Source organism: Lepus europaeus, chromosome 6 (genome assembly GCF_033115175.1).
Source record: "Lepus europaeus isolate LE1 chromosome 6, mLepTim1.pri, whole genome shotgun sequence".
NCBI lineage: Eukaryota > Metazoa > Chordata > Mammalia > Lagomorpha > Leporidae > Lepus > Lepus europaeus.
The window spans coordinates 2,598,071-2,614,336 of record NC_084832.1 but is presented as its reverse complement, the minus strand read 5'-3'; the positions used below and the strand labels follow the sequence as shown (position 1 = coordinate 2,614,336).

Below are 16,266 nucleotides of genomic sequence, written 5' to 3'. Positions count from 1 at the left end.
GCGTGGGGCGGGGTGAGGCCGGCGGGGGGCCTCAGGAGCCGCGTGGGGCAGGGTGAGGCCGGTGGGGGCCTCAGGAGCCGCGTGGGGCGGGGTGAGGCCGGCGGGGGCCTCAGGAGCCGCGTGGGGCAGGGTGAGGCCGGTGGGGGCAGCCAGCTCCAGGCTCCCCTCCCTGGAGCTGTCCTTCACCGTGCGGGTCCCTGAGGAGAGGCGCGTGGCCAGCCTCACGGATCCATGAAACCACCACGCGTGGCCCCGGTGCCTACAGCAGCGTGGACGCCAGGGGCCTCAGCCACCAGCTGGATGAAGACGGACGAGGCTGCGCCCAGCTGCAAAGCACGGAGGGTACAGGTGTCCTCTCCCACACGTCCCGGAGCGGTCAGCAAGGGCACGCGTTTGCACCACACTGGGACCACACTTCTCAAACCTCACAAAACGGTTCTCACAAAACTGAGCCCCAAACAGGCCAGGCTGGGGACGTTGAAGGAACCGCTTCTGACAGGGCCAAACACCCCTTCCTCACCCAGCAGCAGGGCGTGGGAAGGGCAACACGCGGGGCTGGTGCAGCCCGACACGTGAGCCACTACCACAGCCTAGACTGCCTGCGTGCGCAGGTGCACAAAGGGACCAAAAGACTGCCACAAAGTCGCCAGGCTGAGGAGTTCACGGCGCTCAAGGTCCCCAGAGGTGGCCGCAGCCTTCCTGACGGCCACTCACACCCGGTCCTCAGACGGCAGTGCTGTGAACACAGGGAGCGGCCGGGCTGCGCCAGGCCTGAGCGCGGCGGGGGCCGAGGGTCTCTGGCACACCCTGAGGGGCTCTCCCGCCTTCAGTCAGAAACAGGCACACAGAACGCTCCTGGGTACCCCTCAAGTCCTGACCGCTGGGTGCACCCACAGGTGGGCGGCAGCCTTGGGGGTGCCAGGGTCCACAGGGAGCCTGTGGTAGGAGGGTCTGGAGGGTGGGCTTCTCCCTGTAGGGGGAGGGAGTCACCTGCAGTAAGGTGGGGTCATGGTCATCAGGGGCTCAGTGCAGAAGCCAGTGTATGTGCAGGCGTGTGTGTGTGTGTTATGTGTGCCCACGTACATGCCTACACAGCAAGCAACACAGACCCCTGCATCTCAACACCCTGCTCCACCAAGAAGCGGCTCCCCTAGAAACGGCCAAGTCCACGTCCTGGCTCGGCTCCAGCAAGGCACAAGGACGTCCAGAGAATGACGGGGCCGTCAGGTGGACAGGACCAGCTCCCAGCCACGTAATGCAATGACGGTGGCGGGCTTAACCAGTCAAACACAGCCGGGACCTTGTGTCCCTGTGGCTGTGAACACCAGAGTAAAATCAGTCTGACAAGGCGTGGACCCAGTGGGGATCCACCGGGGAAGTGCGGCCAGCCCAGCTGACCACGGCCCAGGGGAGCAGCACGAGGAGGCGGTGATGAGGGCACTCCTGCTGGTCACCAGGTAAGCCAGGCGGGGAGGCTGTGATGTTCCTCCCAGGAACAAGCCTGACCCGGCCCCAGGCAAACATCACACCCAAACCAAGGATCCGGCACTGACTGGCCTGCGCTGTCGGGAGGTCGAGGGGAACGTGGAGTTTGTCCCACATGGATCCATGTGTGTGAAGTGGTTACTGGGGTCAGCAGAGACGCCCAAGGGGTGATTGGGGCCAGAATTCTGTTTGCAGCAAACATGGAACGGGCAGGGGCTGGGGCTAGCAGGGGCTCAGGAAGAGCGAGCGTCCTCTTACTGCAGTGACCTCTGTACACAGGGCCTGTCAGGGCAAGACACAGCGTGTGCACACAGGGGACAGCCTCACACGGCCGCACAGTGTCAGAGGGAGACACAGTGTGTGCACACAGGGGACAGCCCACACACAGCCGCAGTGTCAGGGCAAGACACAGTGTGTGCACACAGGGGACAGCCTCACACAGCTGCACAGTGTCAGGGTGAGACACAGCGTGTGCACACAGGGGACAGCCCCCACACAGCCGCACAGTGTCAGAGGGAGACACAGCGTGTGCACACAGGGGACAGCCTCACACAGCCGCACAGTGTCAGGGCAAGACACGGCGTGTGCACACAGGGGACAGCCCGTGCACAGCTGCAGTGTCAGGGCGAGACACAGTGTGTGCACACAGGGGACAGCCCGTGCATAGCTGCAGTGTCAGGGCGAGACACAGTGTGTGCACACGGGACAGCCTCGCACAGCCGCACAGTGTCAGGGCAAGACACGGCGTGTGCACACAGGGGACAGCCCACACACAGCCGCACAGTGTCAAGGCGAGACACAGCGTGTGCACACACGGGACAGCCCACACACAGCCGCACAGTGTCAGGGTGAGACACAGCGTGTGCACACGGGACAGCCCACACACAGCCGCACAGTGTCAGGGTGAGACACAGCGTGTGCACACAGGGGACAGCCTCACACAGCCGCACAGTGTCAGAGGGAGACACAGCGTGTGCACACAGGGGACAGCCTCACACAGCCGCACAGTGTCAGGGCAAGACACGGCGTGTGCACACAGGGGACAGCCCGTGCACAGCTGCAGTGTCAGGGCGAGACACAGTGTGTGCACACAGGGGACAGCCCGTGCATAGCTGCAGTGTCAGGGCGAGACACAGTGTGTGCACACGGGACAGCCTCGCACAGCCGCACAGTGTCAGGGCAAGACACGGCGTGTGCACACAGGGGACAGCCCACACACAGCCGCACAGTGTCAAGGCGAGACACAGCGTGTGCACACACGGGACAGCCCACACACAGCCGCACAGTGTCAGGGTGAGACACAGCGTGTGCACACGGGACAGCCCACACACAGCCGCACAGTGTCAGGGTGAGACACAGCGTGTGCACACAGGGGACAGCCTCACACAGCCGCACAGTGTCAGAGGGAGACACAACATGTGCACACAGGGGACAGCCTCACACAGCCGCACAGTGTCAGGGCAAGACACAGTGTGTGCACACAGGGGACAGCCTCGCACAGTGTAAAGGCGAGACACTGTGTGCACACAGGGGACAGCCTCACACAGCCGCACAGTGTCAGGGCAAGACACGGCGTGTGCACACAGGGGACAGCCCACACACAGCCACAGTGTCAGAGGGAGACACAGTGTGTGCACACAGGGACAGCCTCACACAGCCGCACAGTGTCAGGGGGAGACACAGCGTGTGCACACAGGGGACAGCCCACACACAGCCGCAGTGTCAGAGTGAGATACAGCGTGTGCACACAGGGGACAGCCTCGCACAGTGTAAAGGCGAGACACAGTGTGTGCACACAGGGGACAGCCTCACACAGCCGCACAGTGTCAGGGGGAGACACAGCGTGTGCACACAGGGGACAGCCCACACACAGCCGCAGTGTCAGGGCGAGACACGGCGTGTGCACACAGGGGACAGCCTCGCACAGTGTAAAGGCGAGACACTGTGTGCACACAGGGGACAGCCTCACACAGCCGCACAGTGTCAGGGCAAGACACGGCGTGTGCACACAGGGGACAGCCCACACACAGCCACAGTGTCAGAGGGAGACACAGTGTGTGCACACAGGGACAGCCTCACACAGCCGCACAGTGTCAGGGGGAGACACAGCGTGTGCACACAGGGGACAGCCCACACACAGCCGCAGTGTCAGAGTGAGATACAGCGTGTGCACACAGGGGACAGCCTCGCACAGTGTAAAGGCGAGACACAGTGTGTGCACACAGGGGACAGCCTCACACAGCCGCACAGTGTCAGGGGGAGACACAGCGTGTGCACACAGGGGACAGCCCACACACAGCCGCAGTGTCAGGGCGAGACACGGTGTGTGCACACAAGGACAGCCTCTCACAGCCGCACAGTGTCAGGGCGAGACACAGCGTGTGCACACAGGGGACAGCCCACACACAGCCGCAGTGTCAGGGCAAGACACGGCGTGTGCACACAGGGGACAGCCTCGCACAGTGTAAAGGCGAGACACAGTGTGTGCACACAGGGGACAGCCTCACACAGCTGCACAGTGTCAGAGGGAGACACAGCGTGTGCACACAGGGGACAGCTCGCACACAGCTGCACAGTGTCAGAGTGAGATACAGCGTGTGCACACAGGGGACAGCCTCACACAGCCGCACAGTGTCAGAGGGAGACACAACATGTGCACACAGGGGACAGCCTCGCACAGCTGCACAGTGTCAGGGCAAGACACAGTGTGTGCACACAGGGACAGCCTCACACAGCCACAAGTGTCAGGGCAAGACACAGTGTGTGCACACAGGGGACAGCCCACACACAGCCGCAGTGTCAGGGGGAGACACAGTGTGTGCACAGGGGACAGCCTCACACAGCCGCAGTGTCAGGGCGAGACACAGTATGTGCACACAGGGGACAGCCCGCACACAGCCGCACAGTGTCAGGGGGAGACACAGCGTGTGCACACAGGGGACAGCATTGCACAGCCGCACAGTGTCAGATGGTGACACAGTGTGTGCACACAAGGACAGCCCGCACAGTGTCAGGGCGAGACACAGCGTGTGCATACAGGGGACAGCCCACACACAGCCGCACAGTGTCAGGGGGAGACACAGCGTGTGCACACAGGGGACAGCCCACACACAGCCGCACAGTGTCAGGGCGAGACACAGCGTGTGCATACAGGGGACAGCCCACACACAGCCGCACAGTGTCAGGGGGAGACACAGCGTGTGCACACAGGGGACAGCATCGCACAGCCGCACAGTGTCAGAGGGAGACACAGTGTGTGCACAGGGGACAGCCCGCACACAGCCGCACAGTGTCAGGGGGAGACACAGTGTGTGCACACAGGGGACAGCCCACACACAGCCACACAGTGTCAAGGCGAGACACAGCGTGTGCACAGGGGACAGCCCGCACGGTGTCAGGGCGAGACACAGTGTGCACACAGGGGACAGCCGGTGCACAGCTGCACAGTGTTGCTCACAGCAGCTCCGAATGTTCAGTTCTTAGGGAAAGGAAAGTGCTTTCGAGTACCTACATACACTGGCATGATAATTAGCTGTTACAATGAACACTGCAGAACCAAGCACTGAAGGAGGACGCACCTGCTGCTGTTGCTCTGTCAGAGAAATCCCAATGGTTGAAAAAAACTCTTCAACGTAGGAGATGATGGCACCGAACACAGCAGGGCTTCTTGGGCCGCTGGGTTCCTGTAAGACACAGCCCGTGGCGCTGTGGGAGTGTGAAGGCGCCACCCACGATGACCACACCCCATACGAATGCCAGCTGGAGTCCGGCTGCTCCACTTCCCGTCCAGCTCCCTGCTAACGCACCCAAGGACAGAGGCAGAGGACGGCCCACGTGCCTGGGCCCCTGCACCCACGTGGGAGACCCGGATGGAGTTCCAGGCTCCTAGGCTTTGGCATGGTTCAGCCCCAGCCACTGTGGCCATTGGGGAGTGAACCAGCAGATGGAAGACCTCTCTGTCCCTCCCCCTATAACTCTGCCTTTCAAATAAATCAATCTGAAAAAGCACAACGCCACGGCCCAGCTGTGCAGCAGCCTGACGGTGTGCAAAGGAGACCGGAGGACAAGCGACAGGGAGTCGCTGTGCCCCGCCTGCCTGTGCACCTGCAGCACGGGATGAGCGCAGGCCCGGCTCATCAGGCTCCTGCAGTTAAGGGCGACCAGGAGCAGCTCATGTGTGTGATTAAGTGGAGGGTGATGGGAACACGGCTGGATTTCTGAGGCAAGAAGCGAGCTTTTGAGTATAGACTCCTGTTATATGAGCCCTGGCGTGGCGGAGGCTGCAGCGGAAAGCTGCCGGTGCCGCAGCCCCACTGCTTGGCCCCTGACCGCCCTACACTGGTGGTGCCAGCACACAGGGCAGTGAGGTGCTGGGCCGGCCCCTTCCGGCACGGGGCGTTGCAGGACTGATACACGTCCCTGCCCAGCGACCAGCCCAGACTCCTCCAGGCCGTCTGCAGCTCTCAGGACCCTGCCTGCCCGCCTGCTGGTCACTCGGACGTAAAGGCCAGTGCTCAGTGTGGCTGTGTGGAGGTGGCGGAAGAAGGTTTGGACCAGAGCCTCTGTGTGCGGTTAACAGCATGAGAGGCACAGGGTGGCCTCTAACAGGGTCCCCACGGCCACCCTGGCTCCTCAGATGGGTCCCCTGAGGGCAAGGACCTGGCCTGACAACCCAGGTCCCGAGCCAGGACGTGGCAAGGAGGTTCATAAACGTGGGCCAGGAGAGGAAGTGCTGCTCGCCCCCACGACTCCACCCAGCCCCACAGAGGTCCTGGCTCTGACCCTGGCTGCTGGGGGCGCCCTGCCTATGGGTGCACAGGGGTCGCCAGGTCTCCCAGGAGGAGGTTACGGGAAGGGGCTCTGGGCGGAGCGGACACTCAGCTTCTCCAAAGGCGCTCTGGGTCTGGGATGCTCCCCAGGGCCTGCACTCCAGCGGGCAGGGCCCAGAGGGCGGCAGCTTCACTCGGATGTCCTCAAGCTCCTCCAGCCAACAGGAAGGCCGCGCAGTGCGTGTGGCAGCAGCCACGTGACTGTCAGGCCTCCCACATGCACTTCTGACGCTGGCTGGGGCTGCGAATGCCCTTGGGGTAGCCCAGAGCAAGCCACCCCTCCAGGACCCCTTACAGGGCTGGCAGGTGGATGCCTGCCTGCCACCAGCCACGGGAAACGCCCCTCTGTGTAGAAGACCCCTGCGGAGGGGCTGCGAGGCTGCTGGGTGCCGGCGCTACCTGGGTGGCCGCCCTGAGCTGTCTGCTCCCATGGTGCACGAGGTCCAGCACAGCCCCCACTGCCCGGGGCGTGTCGAAGTCATCGGCTAGCGCGGCCTTCACGGTCCCTGGCACGCTGCTGAGTCTGCAGAAACACGAGAGGTCACCTGTGCCAAAAGGAGACCGGGAGGCCGGCCCAGTGGCCCCCACACCAGCTGTTCCGATTCACAAACTTCCTCCCAAGGACTTTTTTTAAAAGATTTTTTTATTTGAAAGGTAGAGTTAGAGAAAGACCTTCCCTGCTGGTTCACTCCCCAAATGGCTGCAACATCCAGGGCTAGGCCAGGCCAAAGCCAGATCCTAGAACTCCATCCGGGTCTCCCACATGGGTGCAGGGGCCAAGCCCATGGGCCGTCCTCCACTGCTTTCCCAGGTGCACTACTGGGGAGCTGGACTGGAGTGGAGCAGCCAGGACTCGGAACCAGCACCCATAAGGGACGCCGGCGTCGCAGGCGGTGGCTTAATGCACCGTGCCATAGTGCTGGCCCGGGCCAGGGATTGTAATTCAGAGACCCTTTCCAGGCGGTGTTCAGAGCCACAGGGAACAGGTGTGACTGCGTGTACGAGCCTCAGCGAGCCATGAGATCCAAGCCAAAGAGCCCCGCACGGAGACGGCCTACAAAGCGCTCATACACACAGGACTCAGGATGGCTTGAAAAATCTCAGGTGAAAAGCGAAGCAGGTTCCTGTAGAGTAACGTGTCAGCCTCACCAGACCGTACTGTGAAGTGGCATCAGGGCAGGGCATGTGGCCTCCCGGGGCCCACATCTGAGTGTCTGGGTGCGAGTCCCAGCCCTGGCCCGATTCCAGCTTCCTGCCAACGCAGCCCCCGGGAGGCAGCAGGGACGGCTCGGGACTGGGCTCCTGCTGCACGCGCAGACCTGGCTGGAGACCCCGACTCCCAGCTCTGGCCTGGCCAAGGCCCCCTGTTATGAACCAGTGGTGGGAATGCAGTCTCTGCCTCTCGAATTAAAGGGGGGGGGGGCTTGGATGGAGGGAAGATGTGGCGGGAAGCAAGGGCACCCAGGGGTGCCCTCCCCGGCAAACAGCAAGCATAGAGGAAGCCCGGCCGGGACCTCAGGCCCGAGCAGCCTTCGTGGAGGCTGACTGGTCAGCGGAGGAGCCCTGACACAACCTGACATGAGTGTGGCCAGCACAGGCCCTGAGGAGCAGGAGGGAGGGGCTACGGGGAGGCCATGGGAGGGGCGTGAGGGGAGGCCATGGGAGGGACTGTGGGGAGGCCATGGGAGGGGCTGCAGGGAGGCTATGGGAGGGGCTGCAGGGAGGCCATGGGAGGGGCGTGAGGGGAGGCCATGGGAGGGACTATGGGGAGGCCATGGGAGGGGCTGCGGGGAGGCCATGGGAGGGACTGTGGGGAGGCCATGGGAGGGACTATGGGGAGGCCATGGGAGGGGCGTGCGGGGAGGCCATGGGAGGGGCTGCGGGGAGGCCATGGGAGGGACTGTGGGGAGGCCATGGGAGGGGCGTGCGGGGAGGCCATGGGAGGGACTATGGGGAGGCCATGGGAGGGGCGTGAGGGGAGGCCATGGGAGGGGCTGCGGGGAGGCCATGGGAGGGGCTGCGGGGAGGCCATGGGAGGGGCGTGCGGGGAGGCCATGGGAGGGACTATGGGGAGGCCATGGGAGGGGCGTGAGGGGAGGCCATGGGAGGGGCTGCGGGGAGGCCAGCCTCCCATGCTCCCAGCCGCTGTTCCCAGTCCTCTGCTCCCTCACAGAAGGACTCAAAGCCGCTCGGCCGCAGGCTTGGGGCCCTGGGAAAGACGCCTTGCCCTCTGGCCCCGGAGCCAGGGCTGCCCAAGTCTGACCGGCACCAGTTCTCATGGGGCCACCCAGGGTCCCTCGGGAGGGCTGCGTCCTGGTGACATCCCACAGTTCCCAGCGTGGCCACGTCGGGTCCACGTCTGCTCACCCGGCTCCTCAGTCCCCCGGAAGCCAGCAGCCTCCCCATCAGCACCTCCCCCAGGAAGCTTGTCCTGTACCCGCACGCTAGTACCTGATGGATCAGTGATGGCGAACGCCTCACCACACACGGCACCGTCACGGGCTATGTACTGAGTTAACATCAGGAACCCGTCTCCTCCACTCAGGGCCTGGGCTCCTCCCCCTCACCAGTGTCTGTCTGAGGCAGCCTGCGGCTGTACACGCACGAGCACACGTTCCCCCTTCAGGCAGGCTGACATGGGTGGCTGCCACCCCTGGGCCCTGCCCTGCTGCGACAGGCCCACTGGCCCCAGTCCTGCGACTGTGACGCTGCCGTGGTGAGAGCTCGTTTACCAGATGCAGGCAGACGCCATGTGCCCTGCCAAGCTTGGGCACACCCAGTCCAGGCACAACCAGAGTCCCCGTCTCACCCCGGGAGTCTGTGGACTTGCCCGAGGCTGGAGGGCCAGGGAGGGAGCCGCGTGGGACCCACACCAGACACCTGGCTACCGGGGTGGGTGGCCTCACCTCTCCCACAGCGCGGCCTCCCCGACGGAGCCGCCCGCCAGCTGCCCCTTCACATAGGCGCGTGCGTCCTCCACGAAGGCGGCCAGCCCCAGCAGGAGGTGCTGGGCGTCTAGCATGCTGCTGTCACTGTAGTCCACGGCTGGGGGCAAGAGGTGGCCCTGAGAAGGGGCGGCAGCGTCCGCAGAGCCCGGCCTCCCTCCTCCCAACACTCTGGTGGAGACAGGAACCCAGGCCCCCAGACCAAGCGGCAAACTCGGCAAGGGGGCTGGTTCCCACAGCTGGTGGGCAGGAGGGAGGCACCACCCCAGGGGTGCCTGGGGGGAGGGGCCTCAGGCCTGGGCTCCACCCTCCCATCTCCCTAACACACAGCAATAACAATGACCACCCTACCGTGCAGGGAGGGACCAGCAGGGACAAGGGGGACACCAGAGTCCAGGCCAGAAGGGCAGCAACAGGACAGAAGCCAACTCAGCCAGGAGCTGTGTGGGGGCAGAAGGGAGACTGGGGAGGAGGGGCAGCGACACGGGCAGTGGAGGAGGGAGCAGACAGCAGGGCGCGGCTACCAGACGGGGCTGCACAGGAGGCCAGCGGGGAGGGCAGGGGTAGGTGGACTCGGACACTCGGCGCGCCCAGGCCCAAGGGCTGACCGCCAGGGGCCTCACCTCCACCTTCATGGTCAACCCCACTCGTACACCTGGGTGACAGCGACTGCCAGGAGGCCGCCCATCACTGGCTCACCTGACCGGTAGCTGCTCCGCAGGCAGAAGAGCCGGAAGACGTCCGGGGAAAACGTGCGCAGGAAGTCCTGGGAGGGCAGAGGGGGCAGGCTTGAGTCACCCCGAGTCTGCGGTTGACAGCTCCGAGAGGTGAGCTCCCTGTCGGGCCATCTCCGTCTCCAAGCTCGCACGGCTACGTCTGTCCCCGGAGACTGAGTTCTCTGCTCATCTCAGTGGGTGAGGAAGACAGAGAGGCGGCCCGGCGGCCTGGGAGAACGGTGCTGGAGCCGCGGGGCTAACGGCGGGATGGCGAGCACCGGGCCTGACTGAGGGGAGGGACATTCCAGGACCTCGCAGGAGCAGCAGCCACGCACGCCCGGGGGCTTGAGCGTGGTGGCCCCGTGCAGGCACTCAGCCAGAACCGCAGCAGCCCTTCCTGGGGCTCAGAGCACCGACACCCGTTCCCTGACAAGCACCAGGACAGTGGGATGATGGGGACAGGCCCCGGGGTCGCAGTGTCCTGAGGTGCTCGCTGCTATCACTAAGTTTCCTCTCTGTTCTAGAACCAGCGTGGCCGAACGGGGCGGCTCCACGTGAGTCCGCGCTGGAAAAACCTCAAAGGGAGGGGAGTGACTGCGGGAGCGGGCGGCCACGGCAAACAGCCCCGGGCTGACGGGGTCACCACCTGTCACACCTGCCGTGGGCTGACGGGGTCACCACCTGTCACACCTGCCCCGGGCTGACGGGGTCACCACCTGTCACACCTGCCGCGGGCTGATGGGGTCACCACCTGTCACACCTGCCCTGGGCTGACGGGGTCACCACCTGTCACACCTATGCCCGGTCACACCTGCCCCGGGCTGACGGGGTCACCACCTGTCATACCTGTCCCGGGCTGATGGGGTCACCACCTGTCACACCTGTCCCGGGCTGATGGGGTCACCACCTGTCACACCTGTCCCGGGCTGATGGGGTTACCACCTGTCACACCTGCCCTGGGCTGTCGGGGTTACCACCTGTCACACCTGTGCCCGGTCACACCTGTCCCGGGCTGACGGGGTTACCACCTGTCACACCTGCCCCAGGCTGACGGGGTCACCACCTGTCACACCTGTGCCCGGTCACACCTGCCCCAGGCTGACGGGGTCACCACCTGCACACCTGCGCCTGGTCGCACCTGCCCAGCACCGCAGAGCGGCTCCCTGCACACGAACCCTGTGCGGCAGGTGCTGTTAACTCACCTTAAAGAAGGAAAGCCAGGGCTCTGAGAGGCGCGTGGAGTGGCAACGGCAGGTGCAGCCTCTCCCTGAGCACTGACCAAGGAGCACAGACGCAGGAAAGCCCCAGACGGCTGGCGCACAGAGACCAGCCCACTCGGGGAGCACAGCCGTGGCACCAGCAGTATGAGCCCCACTGCCACAGTGTGTGACGCGTGTGCATGCTTCCAGCCTGAAGCCACCCCTACACACGCTGACACGCACCCCCCCTTGCACACTCACCCCCGCTCACGTCAAAAGGGCCTGTTCCACCCTTGCTCAGAGTTGTGGCTTTGGAAGCCATCCCCGTGGGCTCCTCATTTATGGCATTTGTGGTACCACGTCTGGTGAAGGTTTTCACTTCGGCCGCCATGGTTCAGGGGCAGTGGGAGGAGGGCAGGGTCACAGGGCAAGGCTCAAGGCCACTGTGACGGGACTTTGTGGTTCTCGGACCACACGGAGGCCTTTAAGGCAGAATCAGGTATCGGCGGTCACAGAGGCCAGCATCACAGTACCTTAATAGTGACGTAATTTTTCAATGATTTGGACATTTTTTCTTCTTTGCCTTTCACGTGCAAATGCCCTGAAACAAAAACAAAAGCAGTTGTTTTGAACCGGGTGAGAAGCAAGGGCAGGAAGGGCAGAGAACCAGGGACGCAGGCTTCCGTCTCCCAGGATCCCACAGGAACCCCATTCTAGAACCCACACACCCTCAGAAACACAGGCTTCCATCTCCCAGGATCCCACAGGAACCCCATTCTAGAACCCACACACCCTCAGAAACACAGGCTTCCGTCTTCCCAGGAAGCCCATAGGAACCCTATTCTAGAACCTGCACACCCACAGGCCTCAGGGACTCAGGTTTCTGTCTCCCCAGGAAGCCCTTAAGGAACCCTTCTAGAACCCGCGCACCCTAAGGGACGCAGGCTTCCGTCTTGCCAGGAAGCCCACAGGAACCCCATTCTAGAACCCACACACCCTCAGGCCTGGGCCTAGGCTGATGGGAGCTCTGTAACACATATGCCCTGCTGTGAGCTCTGTAACACACGTGCCCTGCTGTGAGCTCTGTAACACACGTGCCCATGCACATGTTGACATAACCCCTGTAACATGTGCACACCCATGCATGCACAGCTGTGAGTGCAGTAACACATATGTATATGCACTGATGTGAACTCTGTAATGCGTACCCATTACTGCCAAGTTTTATGACACACATGTGCCCGAGCTGCTGTGAGCCAAACACAAAAGCACCCACATGAGGTCTGTAACACACACATACACACCCATGTACGCATGGCTGTGAGCTCTGTGTCACGTGACCCACTTACACACTGACATGGGCTCTGTCACACACACACACCTGCACGTGTGCTGATGTGGGCTCTGTAACACATACATGTTTACATACTGACCTGAGCTCTGTAACACACATACCTGTACATGTGCTGATGTGGCTCTGTATCACACACACCTGTTTACACACTGACATGGGCTCTGTCACACACACACACCTGCACATGTGCTGACATGGGCTTTGTATCACACACTTATTTACACACTGACATGGGCTCTGTAACACACACCTGTTTACACACTGACATGGACTCTGGAACACACACAGCTGTTTGCACACTGACATGGGCCCTATAACACATGTTTACACAATGATGTGGGTCCTGTAACACATACATGTTTACATACTGACATGAGCTTTGTAACACACACCTGTACATGTGCTGATGTGGGCTCTGTAACACACACATCTGTTTACACACTGACGTGGGCTTTGTAACACACACATCTGTTTTTACAATGATGTGGGCTCTGTAACACACACACTTGTTTACACACTGACGTGGGCTCTGTAACACACATCTGTGCTCGTGCTGTTGTGAGCTGATGTGAGCTCAGACATGCGTGTACCTGTGCCGGGGCCATGAGGTCTGTGACACACATGTGCTCCCAAGAGCACCGTGATGTACACGTGCACCCACTTCCACAGACCCCCAGCCTCCCCTTCAGCCTGCAGGACGCCGCAACCATCCATGCTCTCTCTATGTCCAAGCAGAGCCAGCGCCACCCCGAGGTGGACGAGGACATGAGGCCCCAGCAGACAGCGTGGACAGGGCGGCACTGACGGAACTGCCTCCTATCCCACCCCCTGCTGCATGCAGTTCAGGAACATTGGCTTAACTGAGCAAACCCTGAGAGGGGGAACCTCTCGCTGGGCTCACTGGGCCCCCAGGTACAAGCTCACGCTGTCAGCCAGAGGGTGCCGGCCTCTGAGTGCCGTTAGCTGGGTTTTCTGCTGCAGTGGCGCCCACAGCCGTATCTGGGCCCCCGTGTGTGAAGGACAAGAGGGGGACCGAGCTCAGTGCGGGACACTCTGGGCTGGAGTCCGTTCCGGACTGTGATCCCACATGGCCCATCTGCAGGGGAGGCCCTGCTGCTGCGCCCCACAGAGCAGTCTCCCTCTGCTTCTGTCCGACTCAGACACGAGGTGCTCCACGGCCAATCCTGGTGAAAACTGGTGGACACGTGCCCTCCAAAGACACCACCACCTTGACTGCTGAGCGCTACACGTCAGACACCACGCACAGTTTAAACATTCTAAGTCTGACACCGCGCCATGTTCCGGAAGTCTGGACCTGCCTGCGAGACTTCCTAAAACCAATGAAAGGACACATCCGTCTCCTGACCTCTTGGCTGGTCCAGGTACTTCCAGATGCTGCTGTTCCCCAGTGACGGGAAGTGACAGGGCCAAACGGCACAAACTTACCAGAGTGCAGGAAGTAACTGCCCCACTGGCTGCACTGATGGAAGACTTCACTCTGAGCAATCTCATTTTCATGGTGCGGAAAGGCTAAGTCGATCCCGCCGGAGTGGATATCCAGGTGACTTCCGAACACCAAGCTGCACGGCACAGTGACGGACAACGAATCAGCCCAGCCACACGACACAGGTCCAGCCCACCCACCCATCCGCTCCGAGGTGTGAATAAATGGATCTAAATGCCGGGTCAATTTGCATCACTTAACTGATCTGATTCACGTGAAAACTCAAATCTTATCTTTTCCTTCATCATAAAATCCCCAATCCACAGTGGCTTGTACTAGCAGACTTAGTTCTCTGCTTCAGACACAACATATGTGTTTTTAAACAACCATTTCTCACTTTGAATAGCTGGAGTTTAATTTTCCAACTTTAACAAGAGTCAGAACGGTGAAACCATAATTTTTCATTTGGCTTTTGAAAACTACTTAATGGTCATACAAGGATACTTCAAAAAGTCCATGGAAAATGGCACTAAAAGCTCACTATGAGGGGGGCCTCGTGGCCCAGCGGGCTAAGGGCCTGCACCCCATACTAGCGTTCCCAGTTCAAGTCCTGATTCCTCGGCTTCTGACCCAGCTCCCTGCTAATGCATCCTGGGAAGCAGCACATGTCTCAAGTACTTGGAACCCTGGCACCCACGTAGGGGACCCAGACTGAGTTCTGGCTCCCAGCTGCTGTAAACATCTGGGGAGTGAACCTCTCCATTACTCTGCCTTTCAAGTAGATGAAAATAAACACTTAAATAGGTGGTCCCGTTAAAAAAAAGAAAAAGTGTTCACGACCACGCACAGCTGTTGCCTAACATGCCCTTCCACAAGCCCTGTGCAGGCCCCGAGCACAGGAGCATCCGGGACAGGACTCAAGGCAGCACACTTCAGCCACCACCGCTTCTGTACGAGGCTGCGCAGCGGGCTCGGCCTCCTGCCCCGCACACCCGGCACTACCACCAGGCAGTGATGGGGCTCCGTCACCTGGGCACCTGCTGGCCCCAGCACAGCAGACCTGGGTGGCGCTCTCTCCACAGGGGCACGGAGGATGTGGGTATGTGGCCCTGTTCCTAAAATGGTTGGAACCACAGGTTGCTGAAGGTGCCACAGCCCGGCCAAGGCTCCTCCAGCTCCACTGGCTGGCTGGCTGCCGGCCCTCAGGCACAGGCACGCTGGGGCCAGCTACCGAGGAGACGGAGGCACACCTGCCGGTCTGACACGCAGCTCATGCCTGACCTAGAGTGGCCTCGTTCACTAAAACGAGGAGCTGCTGGCATCTGGGAAGTGCAGCGTGCACCGGGCTTGGCCGCTTCCCGCCTGCGGCTTGCGTACCCCACGGCCCTGCCGCCCAGCAGCCTGCTCTGTGGGCCCAGCTGAGCCGTACCAGGCGCCACACACACGAGCAGCCCCAGAACCTACCTGGCGGCAGCGGAGCACTCGATGTGCCAGCCGGGCCTGCCGCTGCCCCACGGCGAGGCCCAGCACACCTCCTGGGGCTTAGCCGCCTTCCACAGGGCGAAGTCCCCGGCTTGTCGCTTGTCGGAGTCAGCTGCCAGCAATGAGAGGGAGTCAGCAGGAGAGGTCCTACAATGGGCATGGCGACACCCGCCCCAGACCTCCTTCCTCCAGGCGCCTCCCATTTCCGTTCCCATACTCTCCTCTCTCCCCACACCACACGCTGTCCTCTCGCAGTCCAGCAGCCTGGGTGCCCCGCTAGGGAGAGGGAGCAGACAGGCGAAGCAGCCTAGCACCCCGCGGGCTGGGCAGTGGGAGATCTCAAGACCAGAGCTTGCCGCATGGGGAACAGGGAGAGGTGGCTAGGGAGCCCCGGCGAGCCATCTGACCCGGAGGGAACATGCAGCAAACGGAAACGCACACGACTCAGCGTGAGACGCTGGCGTGCGGAGGCTGACGCTGGACCAGGCCCACCACAGGACAGTCTGCAGCAGGCCACAAGGTCGGGGTGCCAGAGGTTCCGGGGAGCCGGGGCTGAGGAGGCGGAGCCCAGCGGGCAGTGAGGGCAGTGCAATTAGCGTGGGTACTTCTGGAAAGGTGGGCACCACGTCCTGGAACCTCTGTTCAGCCCTCTCTGGGGCCAGCTCTAACATGCCTGTGACAGACCTTACTCAGTTTTGCTGTGAGCCTAAAGTGGCGCTAAGATGTTTAAAAAGAGTAAAAACGGGCAGCACTGTGGCACAGTAGGCTAAGCCTTCGCCTGCGGCACCAGCATCCCATACGGGCTGCTCCTC

The 16,266-nt window shown here is 62.0% G+C and overlaps 1 protein-coding gene across 6 annotated transcripts in view; it reads right to left on the bottom strand.

Annotated features, from left to right (window-relative positions):
* The window catches only part of CARS2 (cysteinyl-tRNA synthetase 2, mitochondrial), a 50,919-nt gene that overhangs the window by 1,822 nt on the left and 32,831 nt on the right, over positions 1-16,266 (bottom strand). For 5 of the 6 annotated variants that reach the window (XM_062193934.1, XM_062193939.1, XM_062193936.1 and 2 more), the window contains 7 exons: positions 15,437-15,566; positions 13,975-14,108; positions 11,708-11,775; positions 9,959-10,025; positions 9,221-9,359; positions 6,714-6,837; positions 5,064-5,168 (listed from right to left, as the gene is read on the bottom strand). In XM_062193934.1, coding sequence (XP_062049918.1) covers positions 5,064-5,168; positions 6,714-6,837; positions 9,221-9,359; positions 9,959-10,025; positions 11,708-11,775; positions 13,975-14,108; positions 15,437-15,566 — 767 coding nt within the window. Of the gene's footprint in view, positions 1-92; positions 327-5,063; positions 5,169-6,713; positions 6,838-9,220; positions 9,360-9,958; positions 10,026-11,707; positions 11,776-13,974; positions 14,109-15,436; positions 15,567-16,266 lie in introns of those variants that run through there. The other variant, XM_062193935.1, reaches the window with a different exon arrangement.